Raw genomic sequence first — 20,595 nt, 5'->3', positions numbered from 1 at the left:
TTACAGAGAAGAAAGAGAGAAATCTTCCATCTTTTGGTTCACTCCACAGATGGCTGCAATGGCCAGGGCTGAGCCAGGAGCTTCAGCTGGGTCTCCTACGTGGGTAGCAGGGGACCAAACACTTGGGCCATCTTCTACTGCTTTTCCTAGGCCATTAGCAGGGAGCTGTATCAGAAGTGAAACAGCCAGGACACCAACCAGCACCTATATGGGATGCTGGTGTTGCAGGTGGTGGCTTAACCTGCTGTGCCATGATGTTGGTCCTGCTTTAGTATTATATATATATATGTGTGTGTGTAAATGGTCATTAAATAAAATGTATTTTTCCTGTAGGAATAAAATTATCCTTTTATAAAAAGCAGATGACAGCCGGCGCTGCAGCTCACTAGGCTAATCCTCCCACCTTGAGATGGCCGGCACACCGGTTCTAGTCCCTGTCGGGGCGCCGGATTCTGTCCCGGTTGCCCCTCTTCCAGGCCAGCTCTCTGCTGTGGCCAGGGAGTGCACTGGAGGATGGCCTAAGTACTTGGGCCCTGCACCCCATGGGAGACCAGGATAAGTACCTGGCTCCTGCCATCGGATCAGCGCGGTGCGCCGCCGCAGCGCACTGGCAGCGGTGGCCATTGGAGGGTAAACCAAGGGCAAAGGAAGACCTTTCTCTCTGTCTCTCTCTCTCACTGTCTACTCTGCCTGTCAAAAATAAAAAAAAATAAAAATAAAAAAAGCAGATGACAATAAAAAATAAAACTACAGACCAATAAATCTCATGAACACTTAAAAATTTCCATTTAGAGGCCAGTGTTGTAGCATAGTGGGTAAAAAGCCACTGGGACACCAGCATCCCATATTGGGGCTGGTTCATGTCTCGGATGTTCCACTTCTGATCCAGCTCCCTGCTAGTGTGCCTGGGAAACACAGTAAAGGATGGCTCAAGTCCATGGGCCCCTGCCACTCATGTGGGAGACCCGGATGAAGATCCTGGCTCCTGGCTTCAGCCTGGCCCTGCGTGGCCATTGCAGCCATCTGGGAGAATCGACCAGCAGATGAAGAATGTCTCTTCCTCTCTCTCTATAACTCTTTGAAATAAATACATATTTAACAAAAAAAGATTCTCCATAAATTTAAAATCCTCAATGTGTTAGCAAACAAAATCTAACAATGTATAAGAGAAATTATATATAAACCAGAAACAAGTATAACTTATGACATATATATAAAACTAACTCATCATGAAAATGTATCAGTATAATACACCATAACAAGGAGTTGAAGATGGAAAACCATATTATTCTATCAATTGATGCAGAAAAGAATTTGGCAAAATCCAGTACCCATTCCTGATGAAAAAAAAAAAAAAAACCTGTCAGTAAATTAAGAACAGAGGGGAATTACCTCAACTTCACAAAGAGCATCTATAAAATTCCTATAGCGAACATCACACTTAAGGAAAAAGACTGAAGGCTGGTGTTGGCGCTGTGGTTTAGCAGGTAAAGCCACTGCCTGTAGTGCCAGCATCCCATATGGGCACTGGTTCAAGTCCTGGCTGCTCCACTTCCAGTCCAGCTCTCTACTGTGGCCTGGAAAAATAGTAGAGGATAGCCCAAGTCCTTGGGCTCTTGCACCTGCATGGGAGACCGGGAGGAAGCTCCTGGCTCCTGGCTTTATATTGGTGCAGCTCTGGCTGTTGTGGCCGTCTGGGGAGTGAACCAGCAGATGGAAGACCTCTCTTTCTCTCTCTCTGCCTCTGCCTCTGCCTCTCTGTAACTCTGCCTTTCAAATAAATAATATAAATTTAAAAAAAGACTGAAGGCTTTCCATGGAAGATCATGGGCAAAGCAAGGATGTCTGCTCTCATTATCTTTACTCAAAATAGTACTGGAAGTTCTAGCCAATGCAAAAAGGCAAGTCAAAAAAATATATGGCATGGAGAGTAGAAGGGAAGAAATACTATACCCATTTGTAGATCAAATAAATGCCTATGTATAAAATAATAAAAAAAATCCATGAAGAAAGACAGACAGACAGGCATTGTGGTTGTGGCTTTGTGGGTTAAGCTACTGGATGCTGGGCTGTCATCCCATTTGGCGACCTCTCTGTGTCCCAGCTACTCCATTTCTGATACAGCTCCCTGATAATTTATGTGGGAAAGCAGCAGATGACCCAAGTGCTTAGGCTACTGCCACCTATATGGGAGACCCAGATGAAGCTCCTGGCTTCACCCTGACCCAGTTCTGGCCATCACAGCTATTTGGGGACTGAACCAGTGGGTAGAAGATATCTCTCTCTCTCTCTCTCCCTACCTCCCTCTCTCTCTCTCCCCTCTCTCTGTACCTCTGCCTTTCAAATAATACAAAAAAGAAAGGTAGGCAAACCTAGAATTAAGAAATGAGTTTAGCAAGGTCTAAGGATATAGCATTGGCACACAAAAATTATGTCTTTATTAACAATGAAGATACAAAAACTAATACCATTTATAATCACTAGAAAGAAAATGAAATATTAAGGTATAAGCGCAACACATCCAGCATATTTACATGATATGGGTGATGAAAATTTCAAAATGCTGATGTAAGAACTAAAAGATTTAGATATACTTGGGGACATCTTATGTTAATGGAAGGGAAAGCTCAACATAGTAATATGGAAAAGAGAAAGCTCAACATAGCAACTCTCACCAAACTGATCTGCAGATTAAAGTCAAGCCCAATTAAATACAAGAAATTTTTTTACAGAAAGGCAGAGAAACTAAAATAACTAAAACAATCTTGACAAAGAAGAATAAAACAAGAGGACTCACTCTACCAGATATTAATGCTTACTATACCACTATAGTAATAAAGACAGTTACACATGGGTGGAAAGAAAGATATATAAATCCATGGAATTGATATCTCACAGCAAGATCCACACAAATACAACAAACTACTTTTTGACAAAGGTACAAAAGCAATTCAATTAAGGAAGGAAAGACTTTTTAACAAAAAAGTCTTGATCTAAACTCATATATTATACAAAAATTAAAACAAAATGGATCACAGCCTGAAATATAAAATGATGAAATCTACAGAAAGAAAAAAAGGGAAAAAAAACAACTTTGGGATATAGGAATAGGCAAAAAAGTTCTTAGACATGACATCAAAAGCAAAATCTATACAAAGAAACATTGATAAATGGAATTCATAAAAATTAAAAACTTCTGTTCTGTGAGCAACTTTGTTAAGAAAATGAATAGGGGCTGGTATAGTGGCATAATGGGCAAAGTCACCACCATTACATATGGGTGCCAGTTCTAGTCCTGGGTTCTCTGTTTCCTATCCAGCTCCCTGCTAGTGTACTTGAGAAATCAGCAGAGGATGCCCCAAAGTCCTTGGGTCCCTGCACCCATGTGGAGACTGGGAATAAGCTCCTGGCTCCTGGCTTCAGTCTGGCCCAGTCCTAGTTTCTGAGGCCATTTGGCAAGTAAACCAATGGATGGAAGATTGTTCTTTCTCTGTCTCTCCATCCCTCTTTCTAACTCTGCCTTTAAAATAAATAAATCTTTTTTTTTTCAAAAAAGGAAAATGAATAATCTCTGTCTTTCCCTCTCTTTCTCTGTAACTCATCTTTCAAATGTATAAATAAACAAATAAATCTTTTAAAAAAGAAAATGAATAGATAAGCTACAGGCTAGGAGAAAATATTTGCAAACAATATATGAGATTAATTCAAAAATTCATGGAAAATAGATGTTTATTTTGGTTCAAATAATTTTGAAAGCTATGTCTATCAAGCATCTTCCAAAGGTTCACAAGAATGCATATTATGAAAAAACTAGGTATGGATTTAAATTTTTGCTTTGTACCAAAATAAGCTTATGTTTTAATTTTGTTTTCCCCTGCATTTTGTGAAGTGCCTTCAAATCTGACAAAGGATTTGCATCTAGAATACATGAAAACCTCTTCAAATTCAACAGTGAAAATCAATCCAATTAGCAAATGAGCAAAAATCGTGGACAGACATTTCATTGAAGAGGATATACTGATGGCAAATAAGCACAGGAAAAGATGTTGAACATCAGTAGCTATCAGGGAAGTGAAAATTAAAACTGCAATGACATCACCACGCTAAATGACAGTGAGCACACAGATGAACTAGATCATTCATCTGTTATTGGTGGGCATGTAAAATGATACAGGCACGCTGGAAAACAGTGTGGCATTTTCTAAAGTAAACATGCAACTATCATATGACTCATCAACTGCCAACCTGGACATTTATCCTAGAGAGACAAAAATGTATGTTCACACAAGAACCTGTACAGAAGTGTTCACAGCCATTTCACTCACAATATCCAAAAACTGGAAACAGCCCCAGATGTCCTGCAACAGGTGACTAGTTAAACAAACCATGGTATACCCATACTGTAGAATACTATTCAATAATAAATGGAATTGAACTATTGATGCACAAAGCAACTCAGGTGAATCTCTGGGGAATTATGCTGAGTGGGGGAAAAAAAGGAAGACGGTGTAAGGGGATGCGGTATTAGGGAGGTGAGTGTGATGGTAAAATGGAAACATTAAGCAAAATGTGATATAGAACAATTTTCTATCTTGATATGATAATAGATATTCAAACTTAAATACGATAAAAGTACAGAACACACATATACACGCACACTCCTGGGGAAGCCTAAATGAGATGGTTATATTGTATTATTTTCAGTATCCTAGTTGTGGTTCAGTAAGTTGTTAATACTAGGGAAAACTAGATGAAGAATAAGTAGGATTTTTTATATTACTTCTTACAACTACATGTAAACTTATAATTACTTCAATAAATATTTCAATTAAATAAGATCCAAACACAAGGTTTTTAATTTCCAACCTCTTCTACTAGAAGTACCAGTTCAGTAGGTACATAATATGACACCTAATTTATGCCAGACAATGGTTTCACCAACTCTGTTCTTACTGATTAACATGATATCATTTGTTGCTACTTGCTAAGCCAATCCCACATTTTAAGGTTTTAGTTATTGTAGAATCTACTTTCTGTAATTACTTAGGTTGGGCTGGTGTTTAAAAGCAACCTTGAATTCTTAGGAGTTTAATATAATTAAGGTTTATTTCTTGTTCAGAAAGGGAGGGAGGGGCAGAGAGAAGAGAGAACACTGTTCTTTCCTAAGGCTTGGCTACTTTTAAGAAAATATCCACTTTATTAAAATTAAAGTAACATTCTTAATAAGTATACTTGAATTTTTAGTGCTAATGATGCCTGATGGGAAGAAGAGTGTTTATAGAGATGTACAAAGCGCTCATCTCTGCCATGAGAATTCACATCCTCATCTTGCCACTAATACATCAAGGTGGTGATAAGACACTTTGCTTGTGCATAGCATCATCCTTTTAACAAAATTAATACAAAATACATTTCAAGGAAGAATATTAGGGGCCGGCGCTGTGGCGCAGCAGGTTAATGCCCTGGCCTGAAGCACCGGCACCCCATATGGGTGCCGGTTTGAGACCCGGCTGCTCCACTTCCCATCCAGCTCTCTGCTATGGCCTGGAAAAGCAATGGAAGATGGCCCAAGTCCTTGGGCCCCTGAACCCACGTGGGAGACCCAGAAGAAGCTTCTGGCTCCTGGTTTCAGATTCGTACAGCTCTGGCCGTTGCAGCCAATTGGGGAGTGAACCATCGGATGGAAGACTCTCTCTCTCTGCCTCTCCTCTCTCTGTGTAGCTCTGACTTTCAAATAAATAAATAAATCTTTTTAAAAAGGAAGACTCTTAAAAGAAAAGATAATAAAAGTATCCTGGGGATCAGTGTTGTAGCATAGCGGGTTAAGCCACCGCCTGCAACTCTAGCATCCCCTATGTGTGCCAGTTTGAGTCCCAGCTGCTCCACTTCCAATCCTTCTCCCTGCTGATGTGACTGGGAGAGCAGCAGATGGCTCAAGTGTTTGAATTCTGCCACCCATGTGGGAGACCTGGATGAAGCTCCTGGCTTTGGCCTGTCTCAACCCTGGCTGTTGTGGCCATTTATGGAATAAAACAGTGGGTGGGAGATCTTCCTTTCTCTTTGTCACTCTGCCTTACAAGTAAATAAATAAATAATTCTTTTAAAAAGTATCTTGGATTCTCAGAGGCAGGGGAACAAGGTAGTGAAATTATATATTAAGTGGTCTCTACTCCGTCATCCTACTGAATTATACTTATTATTCAAGTCTCATTTCAAATTCAATTTCTCTGAGGAAGCCAACTAAAGATTATGCTTTCTTCCTTCACCACTTCCCACCCCCTCACCTATTCAAGGCAGAGGTGCCAGTGATGTTTATATCTCCTATGCTGAGTAACACAGTGCCTTTGTATTTAGTGTCACAACTGCTCTATGGTTTCCACTTGCATCTAAAAGAACACCTTCCAATTATATAACACTCCAGTTTCCTAAATGCCTATATATGTTACCTTATTTCACTCACAGTACCCTGGAATGGAACAAATAATTAAAAACTCAAGATGGTTAAGTAATTTCCCATAGGCCAGAGCTAACAAAAATTGATACTAGGTCTTAGAGACTTCCACCTAACAGTGTTCTATTGTTATTATCATTACTATTATTATTATTATCACAGTACACCTGTTTGCCAAATGTTGTGACATTTTAAAATAAAAAGTACTATGCTGAGCTAGTAATTGGCACCATTTGTTGTCCCTTCAAATACTGAAGTGCTCAGAATGAGGTGAGCCTGTCTGAATCTCATCTGAGGAGGTTTAATTGGTGAAATCAGGTCATTTTGTTGATGAGGTAGCCATTAAGGGCCCCAAAATAGCATTATAGTAAGGTTCAAATGTATTTTTTTAATCACAAACAAAACAAAACTGCTTTGAAGAAAAATATTTCTCACAAACAATATAAATTCTGCTATCTGGGAGTGATTTAAGTTATGCTACATATAATTCATCTGGGGAGCCTCTCCAGCTTGAGGAAATTCACTTGGGCACAAAATGTACATAAGTAGGATTAGTGAGAAATCTAATTTTGTGGATATATTGAGTGTATTTCAAATCTGGATTTACATATAGAAAAGGAAGTTTGGGACGTAGAGCTCTGAGAATGTTAACCATCACATGCTCTTTCCTAACAGGAGCTGAAGACTTGCTTAATTCTAATCTTAGTACCCTAATCTAACCTACAAGAAGTTCTTTAGACTCAAGGGACAAAGATATGACAATGAATCCATCTTGCCTGTAAAGGAGAGCAGAGCTGAGCTAGAGGTTCATTAAATAATGGGAAGACATAAAATACCTTTCAATACACTGCAATGCAAAAAAGCAAGTGTCACTACTGAGTGTAAGGGACCCTAAAAATGAGCCTCACAAATGCATCTTTGTGCTGCTCCACATCTCTGGCAGATCAAGAGCATTTGCTTCGCAAGTGTCTGAAGAGGAACACTGTACTCCAGAATACAAGAGATGACCTCACCCAGAAGCCAATATCACCAAGATTTCCCAAAGAATTTAAGAAAAGGAGAGGTGTAAGAAGCAACCTTGACTAGTAAATCAGATAATATTCTAGAAGACAAAAGAGGAAGAAGACACATTAACTGAAATTAAAAGGTATCTTTTGGCATCTCAGCATTTGATACTTTTCAGATGAGAGGACTGAAAGTAATTAACAAAAATGTTTTAGAAATCATTTCTTGTCTAGGGCAAGCTTCTTTAAAAACTCTAAGCAAAAAAATCTAATCAAAAATAATCACTTCGGCCGGCGCCATGGCTCACTAGTCTAATCCTCTGCCTGCAGCGCCGGCATTCCGGGTTCTAGTCCCAGTTGGGGTGCCGGTTCTGTCCTGGTTGCTCCTCTTCCAGTCCAGCTCTCTGCTGTGGCCTGGGAAGGCAGTGGAGGATGGCCCAAGTCTTTGGGCCCTGCACCCGCATGGGAGACCAAGAGGAAGCACCTGACTCCTGGCTTCGGATCGGCACAGCGCACTGGCTGTAGCGGCCATTTGGGGGGTGAACCAACAGAAGGAAGACCTTTCTCTCTGTCTCTCTCTCTCACTGTCTAACTGCCTTTCAAAAAAATAATCACTTCAAACGATAAATATGAACACTGGGTAAAAAGGAAGTACAATTATGATATAATCATATAAAACTGTGTCTCCAAATGATCTTAAAGGAATTTTAAGAATGTTTTGTATTAATTTGTTGGAAAGGGAAGGGGAGGGGGAGGGGGGAGGGGGGAGGGGGAGGGAGAGGGAGAGGGAGAGGGAGAGGGAGAGGGAGAGGGAGAGGGAGAGGGAGAGGAAGATCACTCATCCACTGGTTCACTCCACAAATGCTTACAATATTTGGAGTCCAGCCAGGGCTCCCACATGGGTGGCAGGGATCCAGCCACTTAAGCCATTACCGTAATGTTTCCCAGTGTGCACATTAACAGGAATCTAGAATCAGAAATCCAGCCAGGACTTGAACCTGGGTACTCTGACATAGGATAAGGACATCCCAAGCAGCATCTTAACCACTGCACCAAATAACAACCACAGTAAGTATTATTTTATGTAAAAAAAATAAGGTATTCATGGATATTCACACATTACTAAATGGACTACATTTTGGAAATGTTACAAAGTCCCTTATGCCATTTTAGGTCCTCTAGAGTAACTCTTTCTGCCCTAAATAGCCGTCTAAATGTTGTAAGCAGTTATTAAATAATTATGCAGTTCTATTCCATAAGAGATTGCAATGATTATGGATGAAATATGTTTTACTCTTGAAGCTTAGGGACACTTCATGAAAGAAGTATACTACTATAAAAATATTCACTGAGGAAGATGACCCAAGTGCTTGGGCCCCTGTCACCCATGTGAGAGACCTGGATGGAATTCCAGGTTCCTGGATGTCATGACCATTTGGGGACTGAACCAGCAGATACAAGCTCTCTTTATCTATGTAACTATGGGTTCCAAATAAATAAATATTTTTTTGAAAAAAAAAAAAACCTGAACTTTCTAATAATGACAAGTATAACATTTCCACTGCCTTTTCTTTTATTATGGTTTGTTAATATCAACGGGGCAATGATTGTCTGGTTTATGAAGAAACAAAAAAATGTTAATATTTTACCCCTCTTCCCCCCTCTGAGAAAAGTAGCTCTGTGTACTTGAAACAAATAACAAATTGGCTCAGAAGGATTGCCAACTCGGTCACAAGTGATCCCAGAAGAACTGGAGTTGCCACAGTTTCATTGATTGCCAACTCAAAAGACAAATGTGTGACTTCAGCACTGCCACCAAGCCAACTTCAAAATAATGCTATAAATTTTTATTGAGAGAAAGGCAAGAGAAGGAACTGGTATTTGACTGTAGTTAGTATTAACTCTCAGTTATATATACTAACCAGGGGGAAAAGAGGAATGGATAAAGTAAATGGATAAATAGCAAATTTGAAAATTGGATATTACCTGTACATGTTCAGATACTCCTTAATTCAATATTCTTATGCTTTTCTCTGATCTCTTCTATTTCAGTTATATAACTGTTGGTTCAAAATAGGTCAGACAAAGAAATGGGCTTGTTCCTCCATAAATTGCTCAGGGATATTGGAAAATTTATTGGACAGTGCAATATTTTAACATATTTAAAGTGTAATGTTTACTTGCCAAATAATTTTTAAAGAACTGATTCTTTAAACATATGATTCTATTAGTGTATAACAGCTGCCATGTATTATGATGGAAAAAAATTTGTATCAACACTCAACATATTACTCATAAAGACATTTCCCAAAAACCTTTTTTAAAAATGTTTAGAGGCAGAGACATAGAGACAGAAAGTGCTAGAACAGGCAGAGACAGATATGAACCCAATCTGCTGGTTCACTCTCCAAATGCCCACAATGCTGGATCAAAGCCAAGTCTTTTGCTGCCCACATCAAAGGATCTGTTTAGCAACAAGTTGAAGTCAGTGGCCAGAGTTGGGTACTAAACCCAGGTACTCTGATATCAGAGGTAGGTGTCTTAACTCTTAGGCTAAATGCCTGCTTCTCTTCCACCATAAATCTTCTTAAAATCAGGATTTGACTTTAGATATCATTAAGCGCTGTAGTTAAAATACATTTGTATTGTGAAAATACTAATTATTAGTTTTGCTATAATATTTGAATGTGAATAAATGGATTCATTGAGTTAATCTTAAAACCGTTCAGTCTATACCCCATATTAGCATATGTGATTCAATTAACTAGTAAAAAGCAAGATAAAACTTTTTTTTAGAGCAAAAGATAGGATTATAGTCTCCTTTTACTTTATTGAGAACACTCAATATTAATTCAATACAAACTGGATATGGGCCCTGCTCCATGTCTATAACTGCATGTATTTATCTATGCATCAAAATTCTATCACAACAAAGTTTTGAAATGAAAATGGTAATTTAATATTTCATTAAAAGAAAATCTGTTAATACTTGACCATCTATGTTAACACAATGAAATGGTATAAAAGATAATCCCAGAGTAACATATTTGATTTGTTCAACTCTAGATTCACCTAGAAAATGGCATCACTTTTATAGTTAGAAAAGACTTAAAGATCATGTAGTCTATCCTTGACATTTTGCTAAAGAAGGAGCAAAGACCCAGAGAGATTAAATGGCATAAACAAAATTTTAATGCTTTCTGAACTATAACATGTTGTTTCTGTATAATTACAAAGGCTGGTCATGTGTATGTAAATAAGAACTGTCTGAATATAATTGGACAAAGAGTTTATCAGAGAATAATCACCACTTTTATGTAAACTTATGTATGTGTGTGTATCATTCGTCACCATCTACCCATATCCTGCCCCCACTCCTAATTATAATTAATCAATAGAAAGCACAATGGAAACTCTCATAATGGGAGATTCCTCTTATCATTACTGCCATGGAGTGGGAGTGGGAAAAAGAAGACTTCATCTGGCTGCTAAGACAATAGAGAAAAATTAGAGGATATGCTCTTTAACTAGGGTACTCATACAGAAAAAGGCAGAAAAACACAATCTTTTCTTAACAAATTAACTCATGACAACTCAACTCTAACTCAAGTCTCAGTTGTATTTTACCATAATGCATTCACCATAATTTACCATTCTAACCATAATGCATTTACATTATGAGCTAAGTAGTGTTCTATGGAGCAGGTAGAAATCCAATAATCATATTTAACAAAGTTTCTATGGAAAAGCATGTTAAGTCTCAAAGAGTTAATTTATCAATCTTTTAAGGCATAAGCCAGTCATAAATTAAGTACTGCTTAAATATATCTAACATATACAAACATAGATACTTACATTTATAGAAGTATGTAAATAAACATGTAAAAGGAAGAATAAATTAGCTAATGAGTAAGTGAACAGAAAAAAAATACAGGGATATATACTTATGTGAAGAAGAAGGGAGTAAATTTTGGAAACTTCTGGAGCAAAGCTGTTTTTTCACTCTCCTGTGAATAACCACAAAAGCCTCATAACCTTTTTGCCTCTAAATATTTCCTGCCCCACTAACCATGCCTAAAACCTTCATATCTCTAGAGGCACAGTCAGGAGCACCACAGGGGACAAGAGAAGGTGAATAAAGAAACCACAGAATGCTAATTTCATATTAAATCTTGGCTGTCTAAATATACAAAGCATTGAAACACACCAGGTCAGTAGTGTCAGCAGGAATTCCAAATGCATTCAGGTGATTAATAATGTCCTCGAGATCTTGGGACATTTGTTTCAGCTGAACATCTATATTTTCTGCTAATCTGTAACTGAAAAGAAAGGTAAAATGAAGAGATTAACAAGAAGTATCTTCACTATATATTGTTATTACATACAAAAATGATACTGGAGACTAAATTTGTCCTAATTTCTCTACTTTCTTAGAGGGTTCTCAGTTATGACCAATGGCACATTTTCATGGATGCAACATTCATAATATTATTATTACCATATTCTAAAAAGACTCCAAAAGTGAAGGCTTTTATTCATTTGCCATTTTTATTATCACCTACTTACTCCCTGGTTAATACTCTGAGGTGCTCTAAAGTAACTCTTTTTGGGTTTCAAAATACACCCATAAGACACTTACATATATATGAGAAGTTATTTACTATTTAGAAATTTTCAATAAATGCTGCAATGTCTTCAATGATCTTGAATACATAGATTTCCAAAGTAAGTGTATACCACCAAGCAACAAAAGATATTCTGAGAAATGAGCTTCACCATAAAAGGCAGATAATTCTAATTTCACAACAAATCCATTAGTTATCTGAGTTCTTAAGATCTCCATCTATACTGTTAACACACACACACATACACTCACACACATGTGCACGTGCACACATACAACAAATTAATATGTTTGTGAAAATTAAAATGGTCAAGAGGATTTTTCAACCTTAATGTCTACAAAGATGAAAAGATTTAGTTAGATTTGTTGGTAATTATATTCTGCTTTTCTCTGCCACAGTACATAGTTGCCTAGATTGTTGAAGATTCTAGTGAAGATTTTATCACAATATAAACTTGACTACAAAAGACCATCTAATGTTCCAAAGATTCAAAGTATAATTAGGACTATATGGACAAAAATTTTATATATTTCAAAAATTATAGAATGCATAGGAAGAAATGCAAAGAAAAGAAAAATTCACAAAGGCAGAAATATAAAAGCAAGAATAAAACTAGGGTTATACAGATTAGCTATACTTATCACACTTAATGTCCCTACAAAAATATTAAATTGCAAGCCTTGTAGAAATAAGCTTTCTTAACTCACTAATGAACCATTGATAAAAGGAGTCCAATTTAGTCTCCATCCAAATTGTGTAGTGCATTCATACAAGTTCTCCTAGCACTTTATAAATTGGCCTGATTACCAGATCTTAGTCACAGAGAGAAAAAGTTACTATGGGAACACTGGCACTATAACAACAGAAGGTAAATAAAGAATAATGTACAAATAAAATATACCTAGCTGAAGATATTGACAAAAATGTCCCATTTTTTGAAAGCTATGCAGTATGGCCCTAGATAAATAAATCACCTTAAAAATATCAAATGATTTATTATTAAGCAAATGCATCAATATTAAATTTAGAAGAGTTGATATAAATATCCCATAATATTATGACTTCATACATATAAAATGGGCATTTCTAAGGACAAATTTTAAAAATATTAAAATCTTTATAGCAAACATACATAATGTTAAGATTAATAAATCTATAAAATGTCATAAAACAAAATTTCCAAAGTGATTCCATTTTAAAGCATACAGAAAAAAAACAAATCAATAAAGTCAACCATTGTCTTTTTCTATCAATTTTTATTCTGTTTTCTAACTTAACTCTCCCTCCCCCTTTTTTGGAATGCTTTCATATTACATAAATCCTACCCCATTCCTTGATCTTTATTCAATGACTTACATCCTCTCATGCTCCTCTTCTGTATGCTGCAGATAAACAGGCTCCCTATGCTTCTTCACAGCTTTCTCCAAAGGAGTCAACACATCTTCCAGCTCCTTCTGCTCTGATAGGATAAAATCCAATTCTTGTTCCAACCTGAATAAAATATGTCAATAGAAGGGCTGACGAAAGGAATTTGGAGTAACATAATAAATGCCAATAAACTACAAGGGGGGAAAACTGAACAAAATGATTAGTCTTTAATCTTTCAGCTTAGGAAAATCTAAAGCTCTACCTTTTCTGAGCCAGTTTCACTTTTTCCACTTCTCCATGTAAAGAAATAATCTAAAACGAAAAATAAAATATAATAATCTAAGTATTTGAATGTATTTAATAATTTTAGCACAATATTAATTTTCTTAAATACACACCAGATATGAAAGCTTTCCCAATTCAGGGCACTTATTATCTAAGGGAAATATTTGGAAGCCTCTCATCAACACTAGAATAGAAAGTTGACTACAAAACATTCTCTTGTGGTCATCTGAAAATATTTGTACAATATAGGTAGATTAATGGAACATCTTCCTACCTTCTCAGTATTCTCAATCAATATATGGTCCCAAGCATTGACTAGCATAGCTTGGAAAAGAAACTGCTTCTCTTGTTCCTCTAGATCAAGGCTCCACTTGTTCATCAGACCCTCCAGATCACCATATGTCATCACAGGAGTTGCTATCGAACTAAAAAATAAAAGGATGCAGTATGATCATATACTCATACTTCTAAAAGCATGGCCATATTTTTATAACAAATAACACAGATGGACTCTGAAGATAAAATAGCACCTGAAGAGTTCTCATACCTGCTCCACAACAAAGTAATCATAACTGGTAAAGATTATTTAAAAATCATTAAAATCTCTGGAAATTATCCTAGGGGAATATAGCAAATATTTATCAACAAAGCTGCTAAATCACACTAAGAGCTGAGGACTATGCTACAATCTGCTCCTTCTCTTCCAACCATCCCAGCTCAGTAATGGTGGAAGCTCCGTTCTAGATGGATGTGGCCAAGGAAATAGAACTCTCTCTCCCTCTACCCCTTAGTCAAAGTGATCCATTCCCCCCTATCTGAGCAGAGTGGGTCTCCCCAACTGGGTGGAGCCAGGTAGAACTACAATTCCATTGCCAGGTGGTATCAAAAAGGCTGAGCAGCCAGCTGATCTTTGATCCCACAGCCAGTGGGTCCAGGCCATGTTCTAATTCTTCTGATGGGGAACTGTTGGTAGGGCTCAGTGAGAAAGGTAATCATAAATCCTATGCTTGGCAGAAGCAGGCAGTGCTCCAATTATCCCAGGGGGTACTGTCAATGGGCTCTAATGACAAGCTGAATCTTAATCTCCACCAAGCAGCAGTAAGAGTTAACGATGCAGAGTGAGGCAGGATTAGTCTCCATCAGGCTTCACTCCTTGCCTCTGGTGTCAGGGAGAAGCAACAGAGAGCTGAACCTGTTGTCATTAAGACCGAACAAAGTAACGCAATTTGGGACTAGTAAGGAGTCTGTTTCCCACCAGCCTCAGGGTCAGCAAGGCTCAGTGGAGATCTTGACTTCTACACCCACTGGAAAAATCAAGGCAGGGCAAAGAAGGGTGCAGTCTTGTGTGAGCAGGATCCAGCAGAGAGCTAAGCCTTCATACCAACCCAGCATCAATGAGTCTGAATGACATGGTTTGAGGTACGTAGTTCACATCCTACTTTCTTCCTCCCCTTGTGCCAGTGGGGTGTTAATAGAAAGCTTAAATCCTGCCTCTACCAGCAGCAACTAAGCGATATGGATCAGTCTCCATTTCCCCTTGATATAGGGTTCCAGGACCCAGTTGAACTGAGCTTTCATCCCCACCTAGAAGCAACGAAGTGATGTGATGCTATGCCCCATTTTCATGAGAAATGAGCAGTGGGACTGAGGGAGTAGTTAAACTTCCATATCACCCACATGCATTGAGGCAGTGTGACTCAGTGTTCCACATTTGCTGGGGAAGTGTGGGCAAGGTATAGTGGCAAGATGAACATACAAACACACCCATACCTTGCACTATACCTCAATAAGGGAACTGACTAAAGATTAAAAAAAAATGTAAATAGGACTCTAATTCTCTAACATAATAGACAAAATACCCAGGACATAATAAAATATTAATCATCATATAACGAACTAGGAAAAACACAACTCTGAAGAGCAAAGATAATCAACAGATGCTAACATTGAGAGGTATCAGATGTTGGAATTATCTGAAAAGAACTTTAAAGCAACCATCAGAAAAAGAGTCAAGCAATTTTGAATTTTCTTGAAGCAAAGGGCAAAGTACAAAATCTCAGCAAAGAAATGAAAATTACGAAAAACTATCAAGTAGAAAATATAAAACTTAAAAACAAAAAAACTGAAATAGCAAGTTTATCTGAAGGGTTTAATACTAGAGAACAGCTGTCAGAGGATAGAAATCAGTGAACTTGGGGCCGGTGCTGTGGCGTAGCAGGTAAAGCCGCCACCTGCAGCACCGGCATCCCATAAGGGCACTGGTTTGAGTCCCGGCTGCTCCACTTCTGATCCAGCTCTCTGCTATGGCCTCAGAAAGTAGTGGAAGATGGCCCAAGTGCTTGGGGCCCTGCACCCACATGGGAGACCTGGAAGAAGCTCCTGGCTCCTGGCTTTGGATCTGCACAGCTCTGGCCATTGCAGCCAACTGGGGAGTGAACCAGCAAATGGAAGACCTCTCTGCCTTTCCTTCTCTCTCTGTGTAACTCTGCCTTTCAAATAAATAAATCTTTTTTAAAAAAAGAAATCAGTGAATTTGAGGACCATAAAGAGAAAATAGGCAGAAACAAAAAATTATCTCAACAATCTAAAGGACAATAATAAAAGAGGTAACATTTGTATAATAAGAGTTCCAGAAAGAAGAAACAGGAATGGAACCAAAAAATTATTTTAAAAAATTAAAAATTCCCATGGCTGGCATTGGGGCTGCCATTGTTCCATAGCAAATAAAGCCATTGCCTACAAAGCCACTATCCCATATGGGCACTGGTTCATGTTCTACATCCTGGCTGTTCCATTTCCAATCCAGCTCTGTGCTAATGGCCTTGGAAAAGCAAGAAAGAATGAGCCAAGTGTTTGGGCTCCTGCCACCTACATAGGAGACCAGAAGAAGCTCCTGGATCCTGGCTCCCTCCTGGCCCAGCACTGGCTGTTGCAGCCCTCTGGGGAGTGAAATAGTGGATGGAAGATCTCTGTCTGCAGTTCTTTCAAAATAAATAAATAAATATTTTTAAAATCCCCAAATTTGGCAAGAGATATAATCCACAGATTCAAAAAGTTGAATAATTCCAGAGTAACTCAAAGAAATCCATGCTAAGGCACATAATAACTAAACTTCTGAAAACTAAAGAGAAAGGAAAAAAAAATCTTGGGCATATCAGAGAGGAAAAAAATTCATTACTTAAAGGTAAACACCTATTTGAATGACAGCAGATTTCTCACCTGAAGCCATGGAGGCTAGAAGAAATAAGCACATTTTGCAAGTAATGAAAGGACAAAAGTATTGACAATGACTTTTATTTCTGGTTAAAATGTCCTTTGTAAATGAAGAGGAAATAAATATATGCTCAGACAAAATCTAATTAAGAGCATTTGTTGTCAGAAAAATCTATCCTTGAAGATTAGCTAAACAGAAAGCAAACAAAAACAGAAGACTTGAAACATCACATAAAGGAAACAAGAACATCAAAATGTGTTAAGTATACTATTTTACTTCTAATAAGTTTCTTAAATCATATTTGATGGTTTATACAAAAGTTATAATTCAATGTTATATGATGCTCAATGTACATTAAGGAAAAACTTAAGATGTTATACTTTAAAGGTAAGAAGGGTAAGTGGAAATAAGGTTTCTATACTTTACCCAAAGTGTAAACTGTTAATATGACTAGATTGTTTTAATTTAAATATATATTGTAATACCTAGAATAACTAACCCTATACAAAACCATATATTAAAAACACTATAAACAGAACACAATGGAACTCTAAAGGAATATTCAAACAGTCAATAGGAAGGTAAAAAAAGAGAAAAATAGTAAAAATCAGAGATAACAAACTGATAATAAAATGGCAGACTTAAGTTCTAACATATCCATAATTACCATACATGCAAATATGCTAAATATGCCAATTCAGACAGAGATTGGCAGAGTGCATAAAACGCAATCTAACAAGATGCTTTCTTAAAAAAATCACTTTCAATACAATGACATACATAGGTTAAAAGTAAAAAGACAGAAAAAAAAAGTAAAAAGACAGAAAAAGATGTATACCCTACAAGATTAATTTTCAAAAAGAAATAACTGTCAATATCTGATAGAGTATACTATAAAGCAAAGAAAATGTATCAATGTCAAAGAAACATTACATAATGATAAAAGAATCAAGGCACCCAGAAATTTAACAATCCTAGATGTTAAACAATAAAATAATAAGAGTCTTGGGGCAGGTTTTTGGTCTAGTGGTTGAGAGAGTGGTTAAGATTCCCACAGGAGTACCAGGGTTTAATGCTGGGCTCCAGCTCTTGATTCCAGCTCCCTGCTAATATGATCCGTGGAAGATAGTGGTGATGGCTCTGCCACCCAAGTGGGAGATCTGGATTGAGCTCCTGCTTCCCAGAATCAGCCTGGCCTATCACCAGCCATTGCTGGCACTTGAGGAGTGAACCAGTGGATAGATCTATATATTTCTCTCTGCCTCTCACAATCAATCAATAAACCTGAAACAGAATTAGATTTAAAAAAAAAAAAAAACAGAGCCTCAAAATGTATGAAACGAAAAGAGATATAGCTAAAGGCAGAAATAGACAAATCCAGTAATAGATGGGAACATCAAGAAGCCACTTTGCAAAACTGAAATAAAATAGTAGAGAAAAAAAGAATACAGAATTTTTGGGCTGGCATTGTGTCATAGCAGGTTAAGCCTCTGACTGTAATGACAGCATCCCATATGGGCGCCAGTTCAAGACCTGGCTGCTCTACTTCTGATCCAGCTCCCTGCTAATGTGTCTGGGAAAGAAACAGAGGATGGCCCAAATTCTTGGGTCCCTCCACCCATTTGGGAGGCTCAGAAGAAGCTCCAGGCTCCTAGCTTTGGACTGGCTGAGCCCTGGGCCATTCTGGCCATTTGGGGAGTGAACAAGCAGATGAAAGATCTCTCTGTGTCTCTCCTCCTTTTTCTGTAACTCTGTTTTTCAAGTAAAACAAAAATTAATCTTTAAAAAAAGGATACATTATCTGAAAATTCAATGAAGCAACAGAACCACCTGACCAGAGAGCATTCTACTCAACAGGCAAAACAACCAAATGAGTTTTAAAGTGTCCATGGAATAGTCACCAAGGCAGACCATATCCCCAGCCATAAAACAAACCTGGACAAATATAAAAGAACTGAAATCAGGGACAGTGCTGTGAAGTAGCAGGTAAAGCTGCAGCCTGCATTGCCGACATCCCATATAGGTGCCAGTTTGAGTCCCGGCTGTTCCACTTCCAATCCAGCACCCTGCTAATGTGCCTAGGAAAGCAGCAGGAGATGGCTCAAGTGGTTGGGACCCTGCCTTCATGTGGGAGACCTGGAGGAAGCTACAGGCTCCTGGCTTTGGAATGGCCCAGCTACAGCTGTGGCAGCCATTTGGGGAGTGAATCAGCAGATGGAAGACCTCTCTCTATTCCTGCCTCTCTGTAACTCTGCCTTTCGAATAAATAAATCTTTTATAAAAAATGCTGAAATCCCTTCAGAGAAAGGTACCTCCTTCTTTGATGGCCCATTCTTTCCACTGGGATCTCACTCACAGAGATCTTTCATTTAGGTCTTTTTTTTTCCATAGTGTCTTGGCTTTCCATGCCTGAAATACTCTCATGGGCTTTTTAGCTGGATCTGAATGCCTTAAAGGCTGATTCTGAGGCCAGAGTGCTGTTTAGGACATCTGCCATTCTATGAGTCTGCTGTGTATCCTGCTTCCCATGTTGGATGGTTCTCTCCTTCTTAATTCTATCAGTTAGTATTAGCAGACACTAGTCTTGTTTATGTGATCCCTTTGACTCTTAATCCTATTGTTATGATCAATTATGAACTGAAACTGATCACTTTGACTAGTGAGATGGCATTGGTGCATGACACCTTGATGGGATTGAATTGGAGTCCCCTGGAATGTTTCTAGCTCTACTGTTAGGGGCAAGTCAGATTGCGCATGTGCTGAACTGTACATCTCCTCCCTCTCTTATTCCCACTCTTATATTTAACAGGGGTCACTGTTCAGTTAAATTTAAACACCTAAGAATAATTGTGATTAATTAAAGAGTTCATATAATGGTATTAAGTAGAACAAAAAAAATACTAAAAGGAATAAAGTAGTAAGTTGTTCCTCGACAGTCAGGACAAGGGCTGATCAAGTCATTGTTTCTCATAGTGTCCATTTCACTTCAACAGGAAATCATACACAGCATATTCTCTGATCATAATGGAATCCAACTAGAAACAAATATAGAAAGGAAAAACACCCAAACAGTTGGAAATTAAATATCCATCTAAATAGTACATGGGTCAGAGAAATTTTTACAAAAGAAATTTTTGAAGTATATAAAGCAGAATGAAATTACAACAAAACAAGATATATGAAACACAACTAATGCAGTGATGAGATATTTATAGCACTAAATGTTTACATTACAAAAGAGGAAAGTTCTCAAGTCAATAGTCTAATTTTATACCTCAAAAAAAGAAAGAAAGAAAAAGACCAAAATAAATCCAACACAACCTGAAAAATTTAATAGAGTGGATATCAATAAAATTGGAAATGGGAAAACAAAAAAAATCAGAGAATAATCAGTGTAACAAAAACTGGTTCTTTGTAAAAATGATCAATAAAAGTGATCAAAGAAGGCCACAGACTACCAATATTATAAATTAAACTGGAATATACCTACAGTTATTAAAAAGACAATAAGGGAATAGTAAGAACATTATGTTCATAAATTTGACAACTTAGAAGAAACAGACCAATTCCTTGAAAACTATACACTACTAAAATTCATTAAAGATGGACTAGATAACCAGAACAGTCTAAGAACCATTAAAGAAATTC

The 20,595-nt window shown here is 37.6% G+C and overlaps 1 protein-coding gene across 6 annotated transcripts in view; it reads right to left on the bottom strand.

Annotated features, from left to right (window-relative positions):
- NUP62CL (nucleoporin 62 C-terminal like) overlaps window positions 1–20,595 on the bottom strand; it is a 109,318-nt gene that overhangs the window by 12,618 nt on the left and 76,105 nt on the right. For all 6 annotated transcript variants that reach the window (XM_008272850.4, XM_008272852.4, XM_051827229.2 and 3 more), the window contains 4 exons: window positions 14,008–14,158; window positions 13,711–13,760; window positions 13,437–13,571; window positions 11,663–11,774 (listed from right to left, as the gene is read on the bottom strand). In XM_008272850.4, the coding sequence (XP_008271072.1) occupies window positions 11,663–11,774; window positions 13,437–13,571; window positions 13,711–13,760; window positions 14,008–14,158 (448 nt within the window). The remainder of the gene's footprint in view (window positions 1–11,662; window positions 11,775–13,436; window positions 13,572–13,710; window positions 13,761–14,007; window positions 14,159–20,595) is intronic.

This window comes from Oryctolagus cuniculus, chromosome X, assembly GCF_964237555.1.
Source record: "Oryctolagus cuniculus chromosome X, mOryCun1.1, whole genome shotgun sequence".
Lineage (NCBI taxonomy): Eukaryota > Metazoa > Chordata > Mammalia > Lagomorpha > Leporidae > Oryctolagus > Oryctolagus cuniculus.
The sequence above is the reverse complement of the archived record's forward strand: the minus strand, read 5'-3'. Positions and strand labels throughout refer to the sequence as shown.